This window comes from Ipomoea nil, unplaced genomic scaffold, assembly GCF_001879475.1.
Source record: "Ipomoea nil cultivar Tokyo-kokei standard unplaced genomic scaffold, Asagao_1.1 scaffold0804, whole genome shotgun sequence".
Taxonomy (NCBI): Eukaryota; Viridiplantae; Streptophyta; class Magnoliopsida; order Solanales; family Convolvulaceae; genus Ipomoea; species Ipomoea nil.
This window is the reverse complement of record NW_017617232.1, coordinates 197,326-223,839: the sequence shown is the minus strand read 5'-3', so window position 1 is coordinate 223,839 and position 26,514 is coordinate 197,326. Positions and strand designations below refer to the sequence as shown.

The 26,514-nt window shown below is 37.2% G+C and overlaps 1 protein-coding gene, 3 long non-coding RNA genes and 2 other non-coding genes across 6 annotated transcripts; 2 read left to right on the top strand and 4 right to left on the bottom strand.

The window, feature by feature from the left end:
* Positions 1–2,138: 2,138 nt before the first annotated feature.
* TRNAS-AGA lies at positions 2,139–2,220 on the bottom strand. Its single transcript has one exon. It is a non-coding gene; the product is annotated as a tRNA-Ser (tRNA).
* Positions 2,221–2,310: 90 nt separating this feature from the next.
* On the bottom strand, positions 2,311–2,392 carry TRNAS-AGA. Its single transcript has one exon. It is a non-coding gene; the product is annotated as a tRNA-Ser (tRNA).
* Positions 2,393–2,856: 464 nt separating this feature from the next.
* Positions 2,857–5,809, bottom strand: LOC109177370. Its single transcript, XM_019326727.1, has 2 exons — positions 4,919–5,809; positions 2,857–3,641 (listed from the first exon to the last, which is right to left on the bottom strand). Exons 1-2 carry the CDS (start codon positions 5,779–5,781, stop codon positions 3,002–3,004), a joined length of 1,503 nt encoding a protein of 500 aa, XP_019182272.1. The 5' UTR covers positions 5,782–5,809; the 3' UTR covers positions 2,857–3,001.
* Positions 4,349–4,908, bottom strand: LOC109177374. The gene is made up of 2 exons (XR_002053572.1): positions 4,768–4,908; positions 4,349–4,469 (listed from the first exon to the last, which is right to left on the bottom strand). It is a non-coding gene; the product is annotated as an uncharacterized LOC109177374 (long non-coding RNA).
* A 1,242-nt stretch (positions 5,810–7,051) lies between the features above and the next one.
* Positions 7,052–25,428, top strand: LOC109177375. The gene is made up of 3 exons (XR_002053573.1): positions 7,052–7,067; positions 10,404–10,406; positions 25,274–25,428. It is a non-coding gene; the product is annotated as an uncharacterized LOC109177375 (long non-coding RNA).
* LOC109177376 lies at positions 16,112–16,399 on the top strand. Its single transcript, XR_002053574.1, has 2 exons — positions 16,112–16,239; positions 16,330–16,399. It is a non-coding gene; the product is annotated as an uncharacterized LOC109177376 (long non-coding RNA).
* Positions 25,429–26,514: the final 1,086 nt, after the last annotated feature.

Below are 26,514 nucleotides of genomic sequence, written 5' to 3'. Positions count from 1 at the left end.
CTATCTGTATAGTTGATATTAAAAGAACAAGTGTCAATTACTATATAATTAATTTCTGGACACAATCTGTCATTGCTAGTGCACTCAAAATATATTCCAGTACTAGAAGACCCTAGGCTACTGCTTCATTGAGTACAACACTCCTCAGGTACCTATTTTTATAGTATTATTTTTTTGTTGGTCATAAATTTTACACATATTTTATATATACAAAGTGAGTGCTTTTGGACAAAATGTATAAGAAAAATAGAACCTTCATATTTATATACAAAGTTGATGTGTATACAAAGCGTTACTGGGGATGAAAAAACATTTATGTTGGCAAGCAAAAGAGTTGCACAACTTTTGAAAACTAAATATGCTTCTAAGACATCACTGTAATGTTGTACCACAAATGATATAAGAGATAGGATGAAATGAGAGGGCTTGAATTCCAACATCACTGTAATGTTGTACCACAAATGTTGCAATCTTTCATATTTTTGTAGGAAAGATGCCAAGAGCACGTGGAGGTCGTTTTGGAGCTAGACTTTTGACAATACCCGCACCATCACCCGACAATGTTACTTCTGCAAATGTGTACAAGATAAAATTCAGAGTTTGAAGGCTATTATTCCACTTATGCAACAACGACTTGATTCTATTGATGGCGGGAGAGCGGATACTTCATCATCACCTCCATTTCAAATCAATTGATTTTAATGGTTGTTTGTTAGGACTATTACAATGTTGTTTAGACTTGAATTGACTATTATTATGTATTAAATGTAGATTGATGATGTATTATTATGTTGTTTAGACTTGAATTATTGGGTATTATGTATTAAATGTGGATTGGTAATGTATTATTACTTGAACTTAATGTAGAATTATGTTATATTTTATTTTAGAATTAATAGTATTTTTTATATTAATATTTTAAAAACATTCATCACTATTTAAAAATTCTAATTTTATTTTGAAATAATTCAAAAAACACAACGGAATTGCGACAGAATATAAGATTTGTGACGGAATATTTGTTCGAAACAATGCGACGGAATCATGACGGAAAATATTTCCGTCGTGTTCTTTTGCTACCGAATTGGCGACGGAATAGATAATATGGCGACGGAATATTCGGTTCAGAAATAGCGACGGAATTGCGATGGAAACAGTTCCGTCGCAACATTTGCGACGGAATTGCGACTGAAATATTCCGTCGCAAAATGGCGACGGAACTATTCCGTCGCGAAGATCGTCGCCAAAATTTGCGACGGAACTATTCCGTCGTCTATCAAAATCCGACAAGGCGATAGACGACGGAATAAATTCCGTCGCAAAACGTGATTCGCGACGGAATATTGCCCATTCGTGACGGAAAAATTCCGTCGCGATTCGCAATTTTTCTTGTAGTGGAAAACAAGCTATGAAGAAATCAAATAAAAGATTTAAGGTTCGGTACAAGTAAGAAAGAGAACTGAACGGCGGAGCAGACATCAAAGAACTTGGATTTACTTATTTTTTATTATTATTATTATTATTATTATTATTATTATTATTATTATTATTATTATTATTTATTAAAAAAATTATATAGCATTCGGTTCGGTTCGGTTCGGTACTAAACCGTTTGGGTTATAAAATCTCGAACCGTTCGATTTTCTATTACTAGTTCAGTTCGCTTCGATTCGGGTCGGGTCGGGTCCGATCGGTTCGGATAAATCGAACCGAAGTGCCCACCCTAGTCCAAATATTTAGTTAACGGAAAGGGGGAGAAATAGCCACTTTAAAAATAATTGAGGGGAATAATGTAGTTACATAAATAACACACGGAGGAAAATGTGCTATAAGCAAACAACATAGGGAGAAAAGTATCATTTTCCCATCATTTAATAATTTGACGTACATTTTTTATATCAATTATAGGCCAAATTTCTTTTAGCTCTTATTATTATAGTAGTTAGATATATTTATATATCTTTATTTATAGATGAGAAAATCACACTTTTGTCATTTAATTATTTCAAGAGTTGAAATATGATCCCTTAATGGTTAAATGAATATATTTGGTTTATATCAGTCGTTGCAGAGTCAGATGACCTGGCTAATACACAGACCTTTGAGTCTGAATTCTGAGCGAAGGAAAAGTGAAATGGCGTGGACGGCAGGATTCGAACCTGCGCGGGCAGAGCCCACATGATTTCTAGTCATGCCCGATAACCACTCCGGCACGTCCACGAACGTATACCCCTTCGAAACATCAACTTCTTTAACTTAAACTTACAAATTACCACAGACAGAGCGTATTAGCATCAAAAGTAAAAATTGCGTGGACGGCAGGATTCGAACCTGCGCGGGCAAAGCCCACATGATTTCTAGTCATGCCCGATAACCACTCCGGCACGTCCCCCAATTGATGCTTTTTCAAAGCAAAAGTATTATATCGATAAATTACCACAGACAATAACATTAACAATTCGCATCAACCCCTTTAAGTTGGTAACTTTTAACTATTTTGTGGTATACTTTTCACCTTATAATCTTTCATATAAGTTCAGGAACACAACACATTTTTTTGGCCCACGGTGATTTTAAACTTAAAATGCAATTACAACAGATTGAGGATACAGTACTACATCATTGTGTTTTCCGGCGGTTATTCAATCGTGGCTAAATAGTGTGTCGCGAATGATTTAGCGGCGATTTTCAACAACTGCGGGCCGAAATTAATGGAAAACTTATTTCGTTGCGGTTTTTAATGCATTTAGCGGCGATTTTGTAACCGCCACGAATTAAGAGATGAGTTGATTTGCATCAGTTTTGTACGTAATCAAGCCATTGAATTGATTTACACAAATGCAACTCAAATAATTCATCATTATATTCCATCTGTACATATCAATATAATGCATGCAGGAATGCTTTAATTTATTCAATCCAAACAACCATGAAACTGAAATTATATATATGCAATGTATGTATATGCATGCATGCATGCATCTCTGTCAAACGTACGTAGCTAGACAAGGGTAAGATGAAGGAGTTGAGTGAATTTAGACATCCTAGTTTCAGTATAAAATGTCCTATGTTTATTAGGCCAATAAGTTAGCCAAACCCACCCTTTCAACTCCCACTCCATACTTCTCCCCATAGCACATTTGTCCACTTTCCAAACCACTTTCTCCCCATACTCATCCCCAGCAAAGATCACCCCTCCATGCTTCGTGAAGGGCCTATGTGCACTTGAATACCTGTTCTTGAACCATGCTTTGGGGTGCACCAATGCCAGTTTTGAAGGCTTTGATGAGAACACTTCCCTGCCGTCCACGCTGTCGTGTAGAAACCAGTTGAGATACGTGCTGTCGCCCTTCACGGATTGCTCGAATTTCCATGGTTTTAAGCTCATCACCACTGTTTCCCCTCCAGCAACCCTTAGCCCCAGGCCCAGGTTTGGTGGCTCGAATGAGGCTTCCACTGTCTTTTCCATGCCTATTTCTGTGGTGGGGTTTTCGGAGGATTTGTGAACTGAGACGCTTATGATGTTGGTTTGTAGGGTGGGAGTGAGCTTTAGGGATATTCTTGATGGGAAGTGCTTCTCGGATTTCCCTGCTCCTCTTCCGTTCATTAGACTTTCATCCAACAATCTCATCACATCACACCTACATGCATGTTTGAATTGCATTGCATGGAGAATTATATTATATTATATTGAAGATTATCTTATCTATCAACAAAACAAAGTCATTCTCTATAGAGACATTCGAAATGACCCAAGAATGGAGACACAGGGTCCAAGAGCTCACGACCCGAAGTCCAAAAAGAGTACATTCATGACCTGGGCTCCAAGAAGAGTCTATGACCCGAGAGCTAAGGGGGCAAGGGACGCTCCGAACAAGGCGGGGAGGGCCGGGGCACCGACCAAAGGACAAGATCCGAGCAGAGGGAAAATGCCCCCAAGGCCGACCCACGGCCACTAGCTATTTCTATCCTGCAGCCCGTCTCTGGGCCCAAATGGTGGGCCTTGACTTAGCCTCTCGGCCCACCACGTTTTTAGGAGTTTGTTGGGCCCTTTTCTTTGTATAAATTGGTATTGCCTTGGCCTTGACAATCAAGCTCAACAAATTATACCATGGATCAAGATCCACGTTGCATTGTGGACATTGATCCAAAATGACATTCAAATTATGTATTTGTAGCTAACACATTATGTGTTTGTCGTTAACAGATTATATGTTTGTAAATAAATTAAAGGCACATAATATGTTAGACACAGTTAACATATTACGGGTTTGTAATTAACAAATTATGTGCCTTTAATTTATTTATAGACACATAATTTTTAACTAAATGCACAACATGATTTTTGGACCAGGGTCTACAATAACTCAATAAGGTGGATCCTGGTCCATGGTATAACAATTGATCAAGCTCAATTTTATTACCCCACACTCTTTGTAATATTTCCAAGCATTAATACACGAATATTACTATGGCCCTGTTTGGTAAATGGCTAGTAGCTGATAGCTGTTAGCTGATTGAGTTAATTAGAGGGTATAACTAGTTGATAACATTAGCTGATTCTAGAAATGTGTTTAGTAAATTAGCTGTTAGCTAATATCTGTTTGGTATAATTTCTTTTCTCAAAAAGTTAATTGAAAAAGTTGCTTTGAGCAGGTTTTTGAATTTAAGCTTTTTCGAGTTGATTTTTTAACAAGTAAAACAATTAATAATGATCAAATAAGCCAAAATTGACTGATAGATGACTAATATTTTACCAAACAAGACCTATATTTATCTTGTCTTTATGATTTTGCCTTTTATTTATGTGGACTTATTTGATTCAGACCACCCGGGTCAATTAGTACCATCTCATCCTTTGTGTGAGATCAGAAATGGCCGGAGAAAATTGATGGATGTACTATATATACGTACGTACCTAATGTTATCAATGTTCACCATTACTTCAATCCAATTCTCACGAATGGTAACCTTGTGGTTGAGTTGAATCACACCTTCAAATTGATGATAGTTGAGGGAGAAGCGCAGATGGTCATCAGGGGAAGGGCCACTAGAGCTCTCAACTTCCATGGCAATAACAGGGCAGTACAACTGAACTTTCCACAGCCCAAAAGACGAATTCGAGTACGAAAACAAAGGTGAAGGTGTGGTTATTATGGTGTGGCCAACGTTGCTAGCAGCCTGAAGCTCCACAATCCAGTTGGTAATGGCAAGGTTCACACACCTCATCCACTCCTCTTCCATGTTTGAGCCCATCAGCCTCATTAGTAGCGGCGATGCAGCCCTAGCCCGGGGGCACGAGAGATGGTCCTTCAGAGTGTGAATGCAGGTAGCGCGAAGCTCCTGAGGGCACTCGTAGATGCATATGATGAAAGCGAGGGTCAGAAACGACACATTGAAGATGTCTGGGATGGTGTTAGAGTCGTCTAGTCTTGGTAGCCTAAGAGCGACCCTGCTAGGGCTTCTTGCGGGGCCGTAGCTGAGGACATCTTGGACAAAGTTGTTTAACAAATGGGAGATGGATTGTGTGGTTGGCTTTGAGGTGATGAGTTGTATTGGCTTTGAGGTCCATAGAACAATGGGGAGATGGTAATCAACAAAAATGGTTAAGTGCATGGAGGAGTGGAGAGTTTTGGTTATGGAGAGCTTGAGGGAATTAGGTTGGTATGAAGTAGATGATGAACAAATGCACATGGAAATAGTGTCATTTTTCCATTGTGTGATTGGTGGGAGGTTTTGAATCCATGCCCACACATTGGGGAAGGGGGGAGAATAAGCCATTTGGATGTGTTTTGCCTTAAATTTTTGGTGTGGAATTGGCCAATATTTAAAAGAAGTTAAATATATGCATGCATGTATAAAAGCAAGATTCTTATTGGCAAGGAAGTCAAAATAGAATTTAGGTAAGAATGGAGGTCTTTTTCATAAGAGGAATAAAGGTAAGACAAATAATTGTACAAGCAAACACTTGTTATGGATAAAAACATCATATGTAGAAAAATAAGATTACGTATACACTTCAGAGAGAATTATTGGAGGTTTGGAGTTACCTGTCATCCACATCCAATTTAGGGTATTGACTTAAATAGGTGAAAATGAAATTAATAAGTAGACAATAATGTGATTTTTTATTGCCGGCCGGAATATATAGATGCATTAGGGAAGGTTGGCCTATGGACACACTAGAAAGGAAGCAATTCAAGCCAAGTTGATCAGACTGTTAACTTGATAGCTATAATGTTACAAGTTCGACTTCTAGTGAGAGCAGTCTATTGGTCTTCTTGATTTGAGTCAATTTACTATGGGCAACAGGTTTGATAGGTTTACCTCATTGTGGTCTTTTGCTAGTTAGGATCACAAGGTGTGGTTTGCTATGGACAACTGGTTTGATATAGACAATCTAGGCTGGTTTACTTCATTGTGGTCTTTTGCCGGTTAGGGTTACAAGGCAGTCTATATATCCGGTGCACACCCTCGAATAGTGATTGCGGATTTATCTCGTCACCTAAAAAAAATAGACAAAACTATCTTACCAAATGTGTTTACCACCGGATTTCAATCTCATAACTACCCATTTGGAATATACTAGATGTGTCATCATACTACATAGTAATTGAGAATATACTAGATTTATCATCATACTACATAGTAATTGGGCCAGTATGTGTATATCTATTTTAATCCTCCCATTCAAAATCTTACTATTTCATCAAGAAACCCCCACCCAATTCAAGCATGTTATATATTATATACAGAGTGTCAAGTTTGGCATAAGCAACATACAAGTTAATTGGAATTCAAACGCACAAAAATTATTAATTCTTTTCATCGCATAACCTAATTTTATCTGTAAAAATCTGTCTTCAATTAATATAAGATATCTCAATTGAAAAATATAGTAAAAGAAACCGAAACAGTAATGTTAACCTACACATAAAATTGAGTGGTAGTTAGTAGTTACACATGTTACCAACTTGCCATGGACAAGTATTTAATAAGAATGTCATTTTTTTTTACGATGCCAATAACATCAAGTATAATAAATATAATATATTAAATTGTACATCGTACTATTAATATTTGTATTAATAATATCGATATAATCAAATATGGTATATATTATTGTATCAAGTATTATTGACACCATAAAAAATCTCGTACAAAGACACTAATGAGTATAACATTAACACACTTAACATCATGACCAAATTATATCATAAATTCTTATAACACAGAATGAAGGCTGGTGTTCTTTATTTATTTATTTTTTTCGTTAATTTCGTGTATTACGTTATAAGAGTTATACAATACATTTTATTAGACAAAAATACTCTCAAATTTATTTTGTTATCTTTTCTATTACTATCGTTATATACATGTATTCATCATATCTTTTCTTTCTTTTTCAAAATATTATTTTTTATTAAAGTTAAGGAAAATTGTCAGCTCTCAAACTATATGTGAAATAACAATTAAGTCCATAAACCACAAAAAGTTCTTATTGCATCCTTAAACGATATGATGACGTTTAATTTGGGGAATATTTTTTAATTTAATTATTTTAAAAATTGTGGATAAATAATCTATGTCAGCCCTAACAATAATAACATTTTGAGTGTCACTTAAATTTTAAATATATTATAAAAATATGGTCAAAGTACCTATGAGGTCCATCTAATATAGTATTTTGTTCAATTTAGTCTTTATACATTTATTTTATTCAATTTAGTACACTCCATGTACTTTAAAAAGTTGTGCAATTAAGAACAATAGTTAATGATCGATGTTAATAATACCGTTAACTTAGCTTACGTGGCGTTGATGTCATCGCGGTCACATCATATATGATATTTATGTTCCACTCATATATTATTTTATAAATATTTTAAATTAATTATGTTTACCACCAATATATTACATTAATATGTTCAAAATAAATAATTACAAACATGTTGACATCAAGTGTTCAAATCTAGCTCATTGGGAGCATGGTTGTAATTATTTATTTTAGACATATTAATGTAATAATATATATTGGTGGTTAAAATAATTAATTTTAAATATTTATAAAATAATATATGAGTTGGAATATAAATATCATTATGTGACAGTAATGATGCCAATGTCACATAAGCTAAGTTAACGATAATATTAACACCGTTAACTATTGTATTTAATTGTACCACTTTCTAAAGTATATGAACTAAATTGAACAAAATAAAAGTATAAAAACTAAATTAAACAAAATAAAATTATAAAGACTAAATTAAACAAAACACTATAATATAGAGATCGTGACCTAAAAATATAAAGTAGTGTGATGGGACATCTAAGTCAACAATAATCGAACTTTTATCGGCAAAAACAGGTAAATATGATTTAATTATATTGCATTGTTTTTATGATGAGTTTAATGGTTCAATTAAAACATTTTATAATTTGGGCTCTAATTTCCATGTTACATATAGTTTGAGGGATTATTTGAACCTTTTCCAAATATAATATAGACATTAGATTAGAATAATAAAATAAATAAATATGACAAGCTAAATTTAATTTATCTTAATTTACATTTGAATTAGTAAGGATTAGATAGTGATTATCTAAAATAAATAAATATTAATTTTATGAAATTTGTTTACAATATTATTAGATAAAAGTACAATTTTTTTTTGTTCAACAATGTAGGGGGACTGTAAAGATTATAAACTGTACTTTATTGATGTAAAATAATGAGCTATAAATAGTGTACAAGATAGGGAGAACAGTAGGAAGTTGTAACAACTTGTTCAACACACCTATTCTACAGGAACATAACTACCACAAATATAAAGAGATAAAATGTCAGCCACACATATCCTTAACACGCCCCCGCAAGATTGAGGATCCGTCGGAGACTCCAATCTTGGAACGGAATAGAAGAAACAAAGAGCGGCCCAACGGCTTTGTGAGGAAGTCAGCTAGCTGAGCCGACGAAGGAATGTGCCGCACTACCAGTGAACCATTAGAGATTAAGTCACGAACAAAGAAGTAGTCCAGCGCCAGATGCTTCATACGTGAATGGAAAATCGGATTTCTGCACACATATGTTGCACTAAGGTTGTCACAGAACATAACTGGTAGTTTCACTAGTTGCACCCGCAGCTCGTGAAGCAGATTCTTTATCCACAAGACCTCTGCAGCAGCATTTGCCAAGGCTCGATATTCAGATTCCGTCGACGAGCGTGACACGGACTTCTGGCGGGTGGACTTCCAAGAAACAAGATTAGCACCAAGATACAACAAGTATGCGGTGGTGGAACGGCCATCGGTAGTGCAACCGCCCCAATCAGCATCTGTATAAACACTCAGTGACAGTGGTTGCCCAGTGCGGAGAAACAACCCATGATAAACTGTTCCTTTTAGATAACGTAGCAATCGTTTGGCCGCCTGCCAGTGCAGCTCTGTCGGTGAATGCATGAACTGCGAGAGACGGTTAACTGCATAGGATACATCTGGCCTAACGATGACCAAGTACTGCAATGCACCAAGGAGACGCCGAAATTGAGTGATATCCACCGCAACACTACCAGACTGTGCAGGTAGCAACTTGCCCGTAGTAGCCAATGGTGTCGAAACAGACTTTGCACCATCCATCTTAAACCGAACCAGAAGATCTGTGATATATTGACTCTGAGACAGGAACATGCCATTAAGAATCGAGACTACTTCAATACCCAAGAAATGATGCAAGGGACCCAGGTCCTTAAGAGCAAACTGAGCTGACAGAGTTCCAACAAACTTGTCAAGCCACGCAACATTGTTTCCTGTTAGGATGATATCATCGACATACACCAGGAAATAAACAATAATATCATTAGCAGAATAAACAAACAAAGACGCATCTGCCTGTGACTTCAAAAACCCACAACGCAACAAGAACTGGGAAAGTTCTAAGTACCAAGCCCTGGGAGCCTGTTTAAGACCATATAAGGCTTTGGTCAGTTTGCATACATGAGATGGAAATGACGGATCAACAAACCCGGGAGGCTGATCTATAAACACCTCCTCGTGCAATGTTCCATTAAGGAACGCATTATTGATATCTAGCTGGCGCAGACCCCAGCGATTACTCAAAGCAATGGTTAGAACAATACGGATCGTGACCGGTTTCATAACCGGACTATATGTCTCAAAATAATCCCGTCCAGCAGTTTGCAAGAACCCCTTAGCGACAAGCCGCGCTTTAAAATGATCAACCGACCCATCCGATTTGCTCTTAACACGGAAGACCCATTTGCAGCCAATTGGAACAGCTGCGCCACGGGGAACCAGTCGCCACGTGTTGTTACGTTGCAGCGCTTCGAACTCCTCATCCATTGCTTTCCTCCACCGAGCGTCTTTAAGAGCCTGGGCGACGGTAGAAGGTTCTAAAGTAGGAGGCAAGGGATGGGAAGTAGCTTGATTAATGACATAATCGGAATATCGGGGATTAGGACGACGCTCCCGTGACCATTTTCTGAGACAGTGGGAGACGACGAATTGGACGCATCTGACGGTGATGGTGTTGGAACTGGACTCTGAACTGGAGTTGGAGCTGGTGTTGGAACGGGTGTTGGAACTAGTGTTGGAACTGGAGTTGGAACCGGTGTTGGGACTGGTGTTGGAACACCCACGGGCTCAACCTGTGTAGACAAAGGAGACGACTTGCACAAAATATTGCGTGATTCTGAATCATGAGAATCAGAAGGTAAGCTGTTAGATGACTTTTGCAAATCGTTATAAGGAAACACATGGGGCACAAATCTCACATGCCTAGATACATAAATACGATTCGAACCAAAATCTAGACACTTATAACTGGATTGGCTGTTCGAGTAGCCAAGGAAAATACATGGACGTGACTTTGGTTGTAGTTTCTTGGTGTTATAGGGACGCAACCAGGGAAAACATAGGCAACCAAAGGGTTGTAACTTGGCATAATTAGGCAATTGTTGAAACAAGACAGAAAACGGGGATTGGTTACCTAAAGTCAGAGTAGGGAGCCGATTAATAAGATATACGGCTGTCTGAAAGGCGTAGGTCCAGTATGAGGAAGGCAAAGGCACGGAGTGAAGAAGAGACATGCCAGTTTTCACGACATGCCTGTGCCGTCGCTCGGCGACACCATTGACAGGACTGTGTGGCAGGGTGGTGAAATGAGAGATACCGTGAGTATTAAAAAACAGCCCAAGTCTCATGAACTCGCCCCCATTATCTGAGTAAACAGAAACAATTGACAGGCTAAAATATTTTTCCACTAGCTGTTTGAACTGAATGAATATTGGAAACACATCCGATTTACGTTTCATGGGATACAACCAAATGTACTTTGAGAAGTGGTCTACAAAAATGACATAATAGCGAAACTCATCAATAGAGTACTCAGTAGGTCCCCACACATCAGTATAAACAAGTTACAAAGGTTTAGTGCTAACAAGTGTATTTTTAGAAAAAGGCAGTTTATGGCTTTTATGAACATTGCAGGAGGCACAATAAAAATTTCGCAGAGGTGACATGGAGACTGGAACATTACAACGTTGCAACACAAGTTGCAACACCTTATTCGACGGGTAGCCGAGTTATTGGTGCCACTGAGACAAACGAGCCAACTGCGTAGCATGAATTGTTGGGTGAGAGACAACTGGTCCAAAATAAACACCATTAATGTTCGCCCCCCGTAGCAGCGGAATCCCCGTTCGAAGTTCCTTAACCAAAAAATGAGAATCAAAGAATTCAACAGATACACGATTAGTCTTGCATAACTGGGAAACAGAAACTAAATTAGTGTGTAACTGTGGGACACGCAAGACATTATCAAGAGTGAGAACATTAGGAGTGGGAATGACAGACTGGCCAATGTGGGATATTTGTAAGGAATTACCGTCACCCAGGCGTAGTTCATCAGATCCACTGTACTCGGTGAAAGTCTGCAGAGGAGCGAGGCTTGGTGTCACATGGTGCGACGCCCCACTATCAAACATCCAGGGAGGAGACGCCCCAGTCACAGCATTAGCTATAGGAGACATATACGGTTGCATAGGGACAACATTATGCTCTTTAAGAAATCTGGCTAGCTTGCGACATACCTTGGTTTCGTGACCTGTAAGATGACAAAACTTACAAATAATACTGGAGCGATTGTTACCCCCTTGTTGCCAATTTTGTCGGTGGGCGCCATTATAATAAATATTTTTGTGAGATTAAAAAAATAAGGGTCAAATAGGCCACTGAACTGCACACCAAGTTGCAATCAGGCCATCGAACTCAAAAAAATACAATTGCGTCCCTGAACTCAACCAGTACCGGTTGCCGCGTCTCATCCGCTGCCTTTCCGCTGCCTTCAGCTGATGTTCATGGTCAGTCAGCACGTCTGCCAATTCACCAAAGGAAATTGGCTTTTCACGAACACGGACGGCAGATATAATAGAGTTGTACTCCTCCCCTAACTGAGTTAATATATAAACAATTAGATCTTCATCCGAAACTGGACACTGAGCCATCGCAAGATCATTAGCTAAGGCTCGCATGTCATTGAGGTAAGACGTAATGGATCGAGACCCTCTCGGATTTTTCGTGAGCTTGGCCTTGAGGGATATGATACGTCCTCGAGAGGTACTGGCGTAACTAGCAATCAGACGTTGCCACGCATCATGGGCTGTCGTAGCTGAGGAGATGATGGGTTGTATGGTGTCAGTACAACTAGCGAGAAGTGCACTGAAAATGATTTGGTCTTGACGATACCAAATTAGATGGGCAGGGTTAACGGCAGTTTGAGCAGTATCAGTGAATTTGGCGGGTTCCGTGGTGGTACCATCGATGTAACCCAGAAGATTAAACCCAATAAGTGTGGAGTGGACTTGACGTCTCCACACTGGGAAATTCGTGGTATTGAGTTTAATAGGAAAGTTTGTAGGGGCATTTAGTTGGATTATATCGTTTGTGGCTGTAGTAGTGGAAGCCATGTGGGTAGGGGGGAAAAAAAACTTCGTAGGAGATTCAAGGCTCTTGATACCATGTCAAGATTATAAACTGTACTTTATTGATGTAAAATAATGAGCTATAAATAGTGTACAAGAGAGGGAGAATAGTAGGAGGTTGTAACAACTTGTTCAACGCACCTATTCTACAGGAACATAACTACCACAAATATAAAGAGATAAAATGTCAGCCACACATATCCTTAACAGGGACAAAAGTGCAAATTTTTTTTAACACTAATTTAGAATTTATCACTTTAATTTAATAGATTTAAAAAATTGAAATAAAAACTTGTAATAATTTTAACATTATTATTATTATTATTATTTTAAAATTAAGCACAAAATAATTTTCAAATAGCGTGCATACCCTACACTAGTATATTTAATAACTAGTGTGTGGATATGGCGATAACCTAAATGTTTTTTTCAATTGCTAATAAAAGCATTTTATAATAAATATTTTTGTGAGATTAAAAAAATAAGGGTCAAATAGGTCACTGAACTGCACACCAAGTTGCAATCAGGCCATCGAACTCAAAAAAATACAATTGAGTCCCTGAACTACACAAATTAATGCAATTAGATCTAAAATGACCTATTTACCTAATACTTTGCTGACATGGAGATTGTGGATTATAAAAATAATTTTAAACAAAAAATTAATTTAAAAAAAAAAAAAAGAAGAAAAGAACGGCCGGAGACGAAATCGTCTCCGGCCGTTCTTCGTCTCCATGGCAGGAGACGATGTCCAGGAGACGAAGGTCTCTTCGTCTCCATGGCAGGAGACGAAGATCGTCTCCATGGTTGGAGACGAAGGTCTTCGTCTCCGGCCGTTCTGTTTTTTTTTTTAAAATTAATTTTTTGATTAAAATTATTTTAAAACTTATTTTTAAAATCCGCAACCTATGGCAGGTAAACAGGTCATTTTATGCCTAATTGCATAAATTTGTGTAGTTCAGGGACTTAATTGCATCTTTTTTTAGTTCCATGACTTAATTGTAGTTTGATGTGCAGTTCAGTGGCCTATTTGACCCTTATTCTAAAAAAAAAAAAAAAAAAAAAAAAAAAAAAGTCTTCTGAATATCTTGGAAAATATTTGATTCATTTTTCATTTGATCCAAATGAATATTTTCGCTGATAGTCACTGAAAGTTTTTTATTTTTTATTTTTTTAAAAAATACTTACAGAAGTTATTTTTTGGATTTTCAAAACGAATCCTAAATTCCAAAACGCATTCAGCATTCTTTGAACTCTGATTGAATTCAAATGAGTTTTTCTTTTTCTTTCTTTTTGAAGAATATATTAGTCTTTCTTCTGATGTTCAGCATTTTTGGGATTTTACTCAAGATGGAAGAATTGAATAGGCATATGGGCATAAAATGGGATAAGATTTTAGGCTGTTTAATGACATGTGAATTCGCAACCAAATTCCAACACAACTCTGCCTAACTAAAGTGATAAATAGATTCCCTTAAATATTAAATATAATTACAAAATACGAAAGTCCCTTAACGTAACTAAGAGTATCAAAAACAAAACAAAACAAAACAAAACAAAAAAAAAAAAGTAATAAATGCACTTCAAAATTATTTCTTATTTTAATCTTACAACTAATATATTTTTACAAAGTTAATCCTTAATTTCAAAATTGATCATATTTTTTTTTAACATCAACCTTTAACTTTAGGTTAGGATATCAAACATTCCACCCGAACTCATCAAATATATATATATATATATATATATATATATATATATATATATATATATATATATATATATATATATATATATAAATAATATCTAACTTTGAACACTTGCTAGTTATAACTCTTCAAGGACCAAATTTTGTACCTTAAGATCAACAACAATTGTGCTTTTTTGAGAGATTTTTGCACGAAAAAAACTATGAACTGATTTTTAAACAAATGGGAAACATGATTTTTTGGAAGTTTTTTTTTTTTTTTTCTTGCAAATCACAATTTTTTGTGGGGTCCATTTATCAAGGAGAAGGGGGAAAGGCATTGCGCAAATCGCACGTGGGCAGCAACTGTCGCGCCCAGCAAGCGCGTAAATTACTTTTTGTTTTTTTTTTTTACTTTTGCTATCAAATTATTTTTCATCCTTTTCCCTCTTCTCTCTCCCCTCTCTTTCGTACTTGCAAAAACCAAGGAAAAAACCAAAACATATGAGGTTTCTCTAATGGCTAAACTAAGATTAAAGGAGAAAGTTTTTCAAATTCAGATATCAAATTAATTTTAAAATTAAAGATTAGAAGTAATTACAAATAGAATAATTGGGAGACCAAAAGTGAAATTAAACCCTACACAAAAAAGTAATTTAAGAATTAATTAGTGTGTTAATCACAATTTATTTTAGACTTATCTATTTTTTAAAAAAATGGTTAAATAGACTTTAGAAATGAGATTAGAGGGGAATTGAAAAAGGGAGCAACTTTTGAAAAAGTCATCATTAATTGATTCTTCCAACTTATGGTATGAGGTAACCTAAAGAATCATATTCTCCTATGTTTTTTCAACTCAAACTCCTAAGGTACTTTGACAAAGAAAGCTTCTTTATAGTTCGTTTCAATTGTTTTGGACAAAAGGGAAATTGTGGGAATATCATAAAAGTGAAAGGAGAAAAAGGGCTTAGGTTGTTTTTCTTTCTTTTTTTTTTTTTAATTAAAAAAAAAAAAAAAAAAAGGAAGAAGCTTTGGTCAAAAACATCTTTTTGCCAAATCAAATTCTCTTCTTTTAACTGTTTGATTCAAAGAATGTAAAAATATGAAATTATATTATATGTTATAAAATTACTTCTAAAAGATTAAGGCTTATCTTTAATGTCGTAATAATTATTTTATGACTAAATTTCAATTTTGGTCCACTGACTATTGGAATTGTGTTAATTGCAACATTTGACTTTCAAAAATATTAATTTAGTACCTTGACTATGCAATTTTTATCAATTTTGATTGCGCCAGCCAAATTACCGGCGAATTGTGACCGAAAAATCTTAAGTCAAGATTTGAACTGAATTGGAAGGGGCAAAATCGTCTTTTCTTGTATTCCTCGCCGACTATCAGATACCGTCTTCAAATTTCTCGACGACGAAGGTCAAGGATCGTCCCCAGAGTTCATCAGCGACGAAAATGACGCCGAAGACGACGAGAATGAGAAAAAAGACAACGCCGACGACAGTGATTTCTGGCCGGGAAACTCAGCATCAACTGTTACAAGTAAGTTCAGATTCATGCCCGTCGCCGCGTGTGGATTTGAAGTGCTTTTGAAGCATTGCCGTAAATAATGTCGTTAACTTTACATCGCAGGCCACATTATGCAGAACAACCTCGTTAGAGACGAAAATCTGGAACATTACTAAAGAAACATTAAAAGAAGAAAACAAGGCGGAAACATCTACGGTTACCAGAAACCATTGAAACTGCCGAAACTGCCTCATGAAGGCGGTTTGCAGCCGCCTCCAGAACGTCGGTTTCAACTCTGCAATTTGTGTGGTGATCCGCCATTATTGTTTATTCTTTTCTTTATTCTAAGATTTTAAGATTTATAGTCCTCCGTTATAATTTCTGTTAAATATAAGGATAGTAAATGTTCCTCAGCAGTCAGCAGAATGAAACCAAATACCTTTTATTGAGTTTATTCTTCCCCAATCTCCTCCACAACTGTAACACCCAGAATTTGGAGAGAGAAAATTCTAAATAGCCTTCATTCTTCCTCAATTTTCCTTCACAACTTCAACCCCCATTCTTTGTAGTTTGATACAATAGCTTCCCACATATTCACAATATTTCCTTCAAATAATACTTCCTTCAAATATTTAACCTATAATCAAATAACAAAATTAGCAAACTGCTCAAAATTATGGAAAATATAATTACTGAAAAATCCAGAAGCCTTCTCTCACACACACAAGGTTATTTCCAAATTGAATGCTTTCACTGCATATTAATCCCTATAGACATTTTCATATGTTAGGCATCAACTTATTGTCCTCCAGAATATACTAAAGATTATAATTGTCTATTACAAATTCACATAACCTACACAGAATGTGGAGGAATACTCACCCCTCTCCAAATGAAAAACTTGTGACATCATAAGTTGAAATTACAACCAACTCAATTACAAATTATAAAGATTGAATGAGCAAAAACTGTTGAAAAAAAAAAAAAAAAAAAGAAAGAAAGAAAGAAAGGCATTTGCAAAATAAAAGATAGTATCATGTTCCTCTCACAATAAAATTCCGGTCAAAGAAAACATTAAATGTACATATTGAGAATTCATCTGTAGCTAAACAATTAAACAGGTAGGGTGAAAGGCCATAAGCTACTTATAATTTAGTAATCTCATGCCCATATAATACAGATAATAAATGGATGCACAAAAAAAAAATGATGATGCATCATTTTCTCTCTCCAAGTTCTTAGTGTTGAAGCTGTGTAGGAGAATTGAGGAAGAATGAAGGGTATTTGGTACTTATTCTCTCCAAATTGTGGGTGTTGAAGCTATGGAGGTAAATTGGGGAAGAATGAAGGGTACGTATTGTATTTTCTCTCTCCAAATTATGAGTGTTGAAGCTGAGGAGACAAATTGGGGAAGAATGAAGGGTATTGCATTTTCTCTCTCCAAATTCTGGGTGTTGAAGGCTTGAAGCTGTGAGGGAAAATTGGGGAAGAATGAAGAGTATTTAACATTTTTTCTCTCCAAATTCTGGGTGTTGAAGTTGTGAAGAGAATTGGGAAAGAATGAACTCAATGAACAAAAATTATAACGGATGACTATTTGTGGTAAAAAAAAAAATGAAAGTCAAAATATGCTTTTTAGTCAAATTGAAAGTCGAAAACTAGAAGGAGTACTACCCCTATAGTTAGAGGACCATTTGTGATATTAACTCTATTTATAATTATCTTAACACTTTTTATAAACTAAATTTTTTATTATTTTTCTTTCCCGTGATAGTGTGAGACACAACAAGAAATGCACTCATGTAGTAGACGGTGTGCTCATAGTCTCGCGGGAAGAATGGAAGATGTTGTCTCACTGGAACATTAGCATATATAGGGAGGGCTTCAAGTGAGAACCCATGTTTAGATAGGAACATAAGAACTAATCTAAGCCTTAAATCCCATCCAATCAACGGTTTATATTAATTAATAAGTAATAAGTATAAATAATTTCAAGGGATACTAAGGTAATTTTCAGCATCCAACAATTATTAATTAATATTGTATTTTAAATTATCTCAAGAATATTGGAGGAGTAGATGATTCAGGACTCTATTCTTTCAACTTTCCGCGAACGGCACCGCTGCAACAGAACTTCTCCGGCTAACGCCAGAATATCTACGAACGACACCGCTGCAACAGAATCCCTCCGACCAACGCCAGAAAAATCTGTCGGACCTGTGCACCCTGAAGCAACCAAGGGCGTGTACCAAGTGATCTTCCCCGATCGGAATAATGGCAATAGAATACCATCACAGTAAGATCTATATTTGAATACGTAACCATGGTTGTTTTCAAAATTTAAATTCATAGGGACTGGTAATGGAGTGTGTAATCATGTAGTCATAGGCCAGTTTAAATGATATAACAATGTGTGGAACGGTATGCGGCAACAGTAATGTTCATGCCCTCCTTAACTCTGTTCGCCCTACTAAACGGCACGCCCTATAATGCTGAAGTGCACACACTAGCCTAGGCATATGCGGATGTGTGCACCCACGTTTACGGGGCAGTGCACATACTAACCCACGTGTACCCTTATGTGCACATGCGGTGTGATTATTATGCCAAATAGGGTAGTGAAACACTGACAACGTGCATATTGATTATAATCTTAGAGGCACACAAGTTAACTGCATACTGAACTAAAAAAATTGTTACCCTCGACAGGTGAAGATGGCTTAATAGGGGGATCAACCAGGTGTTTGCTGAATATCTCTCCCGGATCAACAAAGTACTGTACACCAGAGTGTGACGAGGCTATAAAGCCTTTCACGGGACAGGTGTTCACTACGTTGGAAGGAGGAATTGAGTTCTACAAAACTTACGCCACTACTACTGGGTTTGATGTGCAACGCGCTTCCGAGAAAAAGGATACTCATCATCAAACATTGTGGTTCACCCTCCTGCCATTGCAAAGAACAAAGGTTCAAGGAAGCGATTGAAATCAACAAAGGAGAATGCATCAGAACAAGCTGCAAAAGGACTCTAACCAAAGACTAAGAAACAGAGGACGACAAAACGTGCCTAACGGAATGAGCCCATATGCTACGATGGAGCGCCTAAGACAAACAGTGTGTGCCATTCTGAGCGTCTGAAATTCCCTTTTTTTCCCTCATTATTTATTAGTCTACTTCTGTACAAATAACTGTCTTCCAACTTGCTTTTCCATAGTTAAATACATGTTGGCGTGAATTTGCTCAGTTCAATCAGTCTGAGCAAGCATATTTGTATCTAGAATATGGCAACCTGTGTGCACTTTAGATCAGTTCTGAGTGCCTTTATACAGGCAACATAGGCAAATACTTGCTCGCGTGAATTTAGTTAATCCAAACTGTTTGAGATGGCATAATATTATTTAGAATAGGGCAGCGTGTGTGCACCTGAGATCACGGGTGTGTGCCAGCCTGTGGGTGGGGCCGAAATGTGCACCTGAGACCAAGATCGGGTACCTGACATATATACTGACTACAGTTTTCCCCACTCTTTATTGAAGTATTTGTTCAGGAATAATTGTCTTCCAACTTGCTTTCTCAAAGTTGAATACGTGTTGGCGTGAACTCGTTCATTCCAATATGTCTAAGCAGACATATTTAAATTTGGATTATGGCAGGTTGTGTGCACCTGTGAACAGTTCTGAGTGCGTGTATGCAGGGTCGGTAAAAGTGTGCACCTGATTAAAAGACCGTGTGCCTGACTGAGATACTGCACTACAGTTTTTTACACACTCTATATTTCTACACTTGGGTACGCATATGTGCCTACCAACTACCTTTTACATAGGCAAATACGTGTTCGCGTGAAGCCGGTTAATTCAATCTGTCTGAGATGGCATAATATTATTTAGAATAGGGCAGCATGTGTGCACATGAGATCACTTCTCTGTGCCTGCCTGTGGGTGCGGTCGAACTGTGCACCTAAGACCAAGAACATGTGCCTGAGGTTAGTACTATGTGCCTGCCGAAGCACAACAGCGTGTGATACATAATTGTAACCATGCCCTCATGTGCACAGACGTTGGACTGTATGTGCCATCATGGCCGAGAGTACTACCCAAATGAAACACCAATAAAAAAGCAATAGTAGGCATATGAAAACAGAATAAATTAATCCATGATACGACAACAAAAACCATATTCACCAAACATACCCAACTGAAATAAACTAACCCACTAATCAAATAGTTAAGCAACAAAAACAAAAAGCTATACGAATATTCTTAGAATGGTGAGCATTAATCTCATTCGTCAAAATCTGATGCAAATAAGACCTCCTCAACAAATCAAGATCCTTAGTATCGCCTTTCTGTAGACCACAATCCCATGCATACACTGATTGGCCAATGAAGGACTCCAAATGCCGCATTGCAAAGACGCCACAGTCCACTTTGTTACATGCATCACGCCAGCGCATCTACATTCTTCTCGAGGGAATCCTCTTTACAATAGCCCCATAACGCAAATCCACCTCATCATCAAGGAACACAGACAACAAATCTTTCTGCCAAAAGACCAAGACCACATCGAAACAAGGTAAACTATATCATCCAACAAGAAACCATCAATCCAGAAAGACAAGTGTGCACACAGAAAGAGATGTGTGTGCCATATTCACCACCATGAAATGAAATTCGCAAAATGTTTCTGTCCACGTAGGAAAGTAAGTGTGCGCCATAAAAAGCACAAGGATAACCCCCCTGCCATGTTAAAAAACAAAGTGCCACGGGAAAATAAAACACAAATGAGATGACTTTTTTGTTATAAATGGATGGACTTTGGAATGAGCAAAGCATAAGTTCTTATTACACTGACAATACAAATGGGTTCACCTATTATGGGAATCTGGGGGCTAGGAATTCGAATTGGGATGTACTTCACTTACTCAATATATGTTCAGGCTCTGATGCTTTAACCACCTAAACTCATGAAACTAAACTTCCTTAGAAACACCCAACAACAACACGCACAATACGAAACACGCCATAACAAAAAATTTAAATTTAAAAAAAAAAAAAAAAAAAAAACCAGAGCCTCCGGCCACAAGCACACTCAAACCCCCAATATAATGAGCAACCCACAATTAAAATAAACATACTGATCGCACAGGAAATCAAAACATAAAAACGAGAAAAAAAAAAAAACCTCGAGCAGCGGAAGAAGCCGTCGCCTGACGAGGATGCTTGGGGTTCCTCACACCACCACCGGCCATCTGAGACGGAAAGCTGGAGAAGAGACGAGAGAACAGTATGGGCGTCGAACCTGCAAAGCAGCGAATCGCGTGGCGTTTGAGAGTGAAAGAGTCCAACTACGACAAGTCAAAACCCCAGCGATAAAATAGCACCTCCCACACGCATTGGGGATCCTTTTTTTATTCTAAAGAATGTTTGAGTGCCTGAATGTCCAAAAATACCCCTCCTACCCCCAAAAACACTACCATCAGTAGGGGTGTGCAAACCCGACCCAACCCGACATACCCGACCGACCCGACGCCCGAAAACACCCCTTCCGACCCGTCCGTGGTCCGATTAGCTTAATCCGAACCGAAGGCAAAACGACGCCGAATAAAGCATGTCGGATAGGATTTGGTTTTTTCCCATCCGACCCGTCCAACTACCCGATCTAACCTAGGGTTAGGTTTTTGTGTATGCTAGACGACGTCATATGAGGTAAGTATATATGTATGTTGAAGCCTTTGTGTAGCCAGATGCGCAGCCCTACTCTTCTGATTCTTCTCTCAGTTCTCTCAATCTCTCATCTCTGAGACTCTCTCACTCTCAAAGGCTCAGAGCTCTTCTCTCGTTCTCTGCTCTCTACTCCTCTCAATCTCATCCTCTCAATCTCTCATTCCTTTGAGTCTCTCACAGTCGTCTCACCTCTCTGAGACTGAGAGTCTGACTGTATGAGACTCTGAGTCTCTGTGGACTGTCCGATTGTCCGGTGTGCGGTGGTCGACTGGTGGAAGCCCTTCTTGAGTTGGTGGTGGAACGTGGACTGGTGATTAGAGGCCTTTGTTCTCCGGGGAATAATAAGGGGAAACCAAGTAAATCAGAAACCCTAGTTTTAGTTTTTGTGATATGTTGATTCTTTCCTCTTTGTATGTTCATATGCTCGTATATTTGTGTTAGATTATGCTATGTTGTGTTCTATTCTCTGATCTAGTATGGTGGAAGCAGAAACCCTAGTTTTTGTTTGTCTGATCTGTTGATTCTTTCCTCTCTGTATGTTCATATGCTCGTATATTTGTGTTAGATTATGCTATGTTGCTATGTTGTGTTCTATTCTCTGATCTAGTATGGTGGAAGCAGAAAGTCAGAAACCCTAGTTTTTGTTTGTCTGATCTGTTGATTCTTTCCTCTCTGTATGTTCATATGCTCGTATATAAGTATATTTGTCTTAGATTATGCTATGGTGTGTTCTATTCTCTGATCTAGTATGGTGGAAGCAGAAACCCTAGTTTTTGTTTGTCTGATCTGTTGATTCTTTCCTCTCTGTATGTTCATATGCTCATATATTTGTGTTAGATTATGCTATGTTGCTATGTTGTGTTCTATTCTCTGATCTAGTATGGTGGAAGCAGAAACCCTAGTTATTGTTAGATTATGCTATGTTGTGTTCTATTCTTTAAAGGTGGAAGCAGAAACCCTAGTTTTGTACCTGTGAATCTGTGATTTGTGTGGACTATGATATTGTAATCTGTTAAAGGCTTGAATGTGAAATTATCAAGTTTCAAACTTGAAATTTCCATTTATTGGTGGAAGCCATTAACATGAAATCCAGATAATGATGAATTGGATACAATTCCTGAATCTGGATTTCTTTCATTATTTGAGTATGTTTATGGATGTATTACCCTTAATTGAATATTTGAATGTAAATATGTAAATATGTAAATATGAAATTGTGAAATCTTGATACATGATGACACAAAAAAGTGTCTGAATCCAAATTTCTTTGTATGTTTATGTGAATCAGTGAATGTGATTGTTGGCTTGTTGCCTTTGCTGAGTAATTGATGCCCATCATTTTAGATGGAAAGCATCAATGTTCCTGACTCTGGACCTCAACCCTCAACTCAAGAGGGACATGGAGGACAAGCCCAAGGCACTGAGAATCCTGCTCAGCAGCCTCAGGTTGCTCCTGCTGTTCCTGCAAAAAAGAGGAGGGTGGTAGAGTCTAGGTCTCCAGTCTGGGATCACTTTGAAAAGATAAAGAACTCTGAAAATATAGTGGTTCAAGGCAAGTGCATTTACTGCCTGAAAGTGTTTTTCTGTGAGTCAAAGAAACATGGCACATCATCACTGAAAAATCATATGATGGCATGCCTAAAAAATCCTGTCTCAAAGGATATGAGGCAGTCCCTTCTCACATTCAATACTGTTGCAACTTCTGCAACAGAGGCTCCTGTGGGGGTTTTGGGGACTTGGGTCTTTAATCAAGAAGCCATTAGAAGGGCATTATGTGAGATGATCATAATAGATGAACTCCCTTTTAGGTTTGTTGAGGGTCAGGGGTTCAAGAAGTTTATTCTTGTAGCTTGTCCAAGGTTTCAGATTCCTTCTAGGTGGACTATTTCTAGGGATATCTACCAAATCTTCCTAGATGAGAGGTTGAGTCTTAAGAAGTTGTTTAGGGTGGGCACCCAAAGGGTCAGTTTAACCACTGATACTTGGACTTCTGTCCAAAGGATTAATTATATGTGCATTACTGCACATTTTATTGATGACCAGTGGAGGCTTCAGAAAAAAATCATTTCCTTTGTCCCTGTTTCTTCTCATAGGGGGGAGTATATTGCTAAAGCCTTAGAGAGTTGTCTGTTGGAGTGGGGGATTAAAAATGTGTTCACTGTGACAGTGGACAATGCTTCTTCTAATGATACAGCTATGGGATTCTTTAAAAGCAAGTTGTTGTCTTGGGGGGGTTCTTCTGTTAGGTTGCAGTATATGCACATGAGGTGTATAGCCCATATTTTAAATTTAGTGGTTCAAGATGGCTTGAGGTTTGCAGATGAGTCAGTTAAAAGGGTGAGGGATGCAGTGAGATGGGTTAGGAACTCACCTGCTAGGTTGAATAAGTTCAGAGAACTTGCTGAATTCATTGGGGTGGAAGCCAAATCAGCTTTGCAGCTTGATGTCCCTACAAGGTGGAACAGCACCTACCTTATGCTCAACACTGCAATTCAATATCAAAGTGTCTTTGACTCATATCATCAAAATGATCCTTCTTTTTCTGCTGACTTGGGTTCTGCACCTTCTTTCCTTGATTGGGAGACTGTTGAAAGCTTAATGAAGCTTTTGAAAACTTTCTATGAAATGACTGTGAGAATATCTGGTTCTCTTTATGTCACTTCTAACACATTCTTCTCTGAGATCTCTGATCTCAGTTGTATGCTGGAAGATATGACTAAAGCTGACAGAACTGAAAAGGTAAAAAACTTGTACAATTTATTTGTGTAATTCTGTATATGAGTATATCTTGTAAGTTGTTTACTTGTTTGCGTTTTTAAATGCTTATGCTTTCTGAGTTTCTGTATTTATTAGGCAATGGGGACAAAAATGAAAGAGAAGTTTGATAAGTACTGGGGAGATCCAGAAAAAATGAACCATATCATTTTCTTTGCCAATATTCTGGACCCTAGAGATAAAGAGGAGTACATGCCTCACCAGTTTGTCCAGTTGTATGGAGAGGCCAAAGGCAAAGAATGTTTTGCCAAGGTCCAAAATTCAATGGTTGCATTGTACAATGACTATGCAGCTACATACTCTGACAGTTCATCATCTAACCAACATGTCCAGTCTCAGCCTCCTACTTGTACAGTTGGTAGGCCTGTCTCAAGGATGAAGAGTGAACTTAAAAAAAAAAAAGATTGGAGAGTGGTGGTGGAAGCAGTAAGCAGACAGAGCTACAAATTTACTTGAGTGAAAATCTGGTTGAGGATGATGAATCTGTGAGTTTTGATGTTCTAAAGTGGTGGAAGAATCATAGTGAGAGATTTCCTATTCTCTCCAAAATGGCTAGAGATGTACTTGCAGTTCCTATTTCAACAGTTGCATCTGAGAGTGCATTTAGTACAAGTGGGAGGGTGCTTGATGCATTTAGGAGTTCCTTGACTCCTAAAATTGTGGAAGCTTTACTGTGTACCCAAGATTGGTTGAGGTTACATAATCAGCCAATCACAGTTGAGGAAAATTTAGATGAGGTTGAGAGATTGGAGAAAGGTAAATTTTATATATATATATATATATATATATATATATATATATATATATATATATATATATATATATATATATATATATATATATTTCTTACATCATTTCTTTTGTACTTTTGTAATTTGTAAGTCTATAACTAACTACTAATTCTTAACTGTTTTGCAGAGTTACCCACTGGAGCTGGAACTACTCTACCATCAATGCTGACATCCATTCCTGTAATGTTTTCAGTAATTATTTATCTTTATATGTTATGGTGTTGTACTGTTGTTTGCTGATGGCCTTCAAAAGATGAAACTGTGAGAATATCTGCAGTCTAAGTGGCTTGGCAACTTTCTATAAGTATATTATAGAAATGTTGCCCCACTTAGAGTTGCCATACTCCCATAACACCCATTACATCCATTCTGGATCTCTGGTATTTCTCTCATCCTCTTAACTGATCTCTGTTCAGTTTTAATGCATTATTATTTATTCTTACTTGTTTTTTTGGCAATGATGATGCTTCCACCACTGTCTGAACAAATGGTATAGTGTTGCTATGTTGCTCATGTGCTATAATAACACATTTGAGCAATTTGCCACTATCCTAGCTTGAAATGGAAAATTACAATCTGAGCCTATAAGGCTATTAGCCTAATGCCCCTACTTAGTTAGCTGTTGACTACATAGGTTGTCTAATAATATAATATTCTGTTAAGTTTTCATATTAACAGGAAGAAGTGTAGTCGTGTAGAAATGGTGAATGGTGATTGATGATTTGATGAAAAGGCCTAGACTGGATTACTTGAATGATTGCTGACTTGCTGTTTTGCTGAAGTTCTGTTTAAGTGATTAACTTCAAATTTGTAATGTTTTGGAAGTTAAACACTTAAACTTATATTCTTTATGTATTCGTTTACTTTTTGCACTTTGGTTTGTAAACTTGAATTATTTTGCTCTCCAAACTGTCCATTATTAAGTTGTTGCATCACTTGCATGTTTTAGTTTGTTAATTTATTAGTTATTACTTATTTTGTTAATCATATTATCATTATTATGTTTTTTCAGTTTTTTAT

Bases quoted from the DNA above. Each gene is read 5' to 3' on its own strand.
- LOC109177370 (XM_019326727.1), bottom strand. From the start codon at position 5,781: ATGGCTTATTCTCCCCCCTTCCCCAATGTGTGGGCATGGATTCAAAAC. The intron at 3,642-4,918 runs GTACGTACGTAT...ACATGCATGTAG, and splicing joins GTGAACATTGATAACATTAG to GTGTGATGTGATGAGATTGT.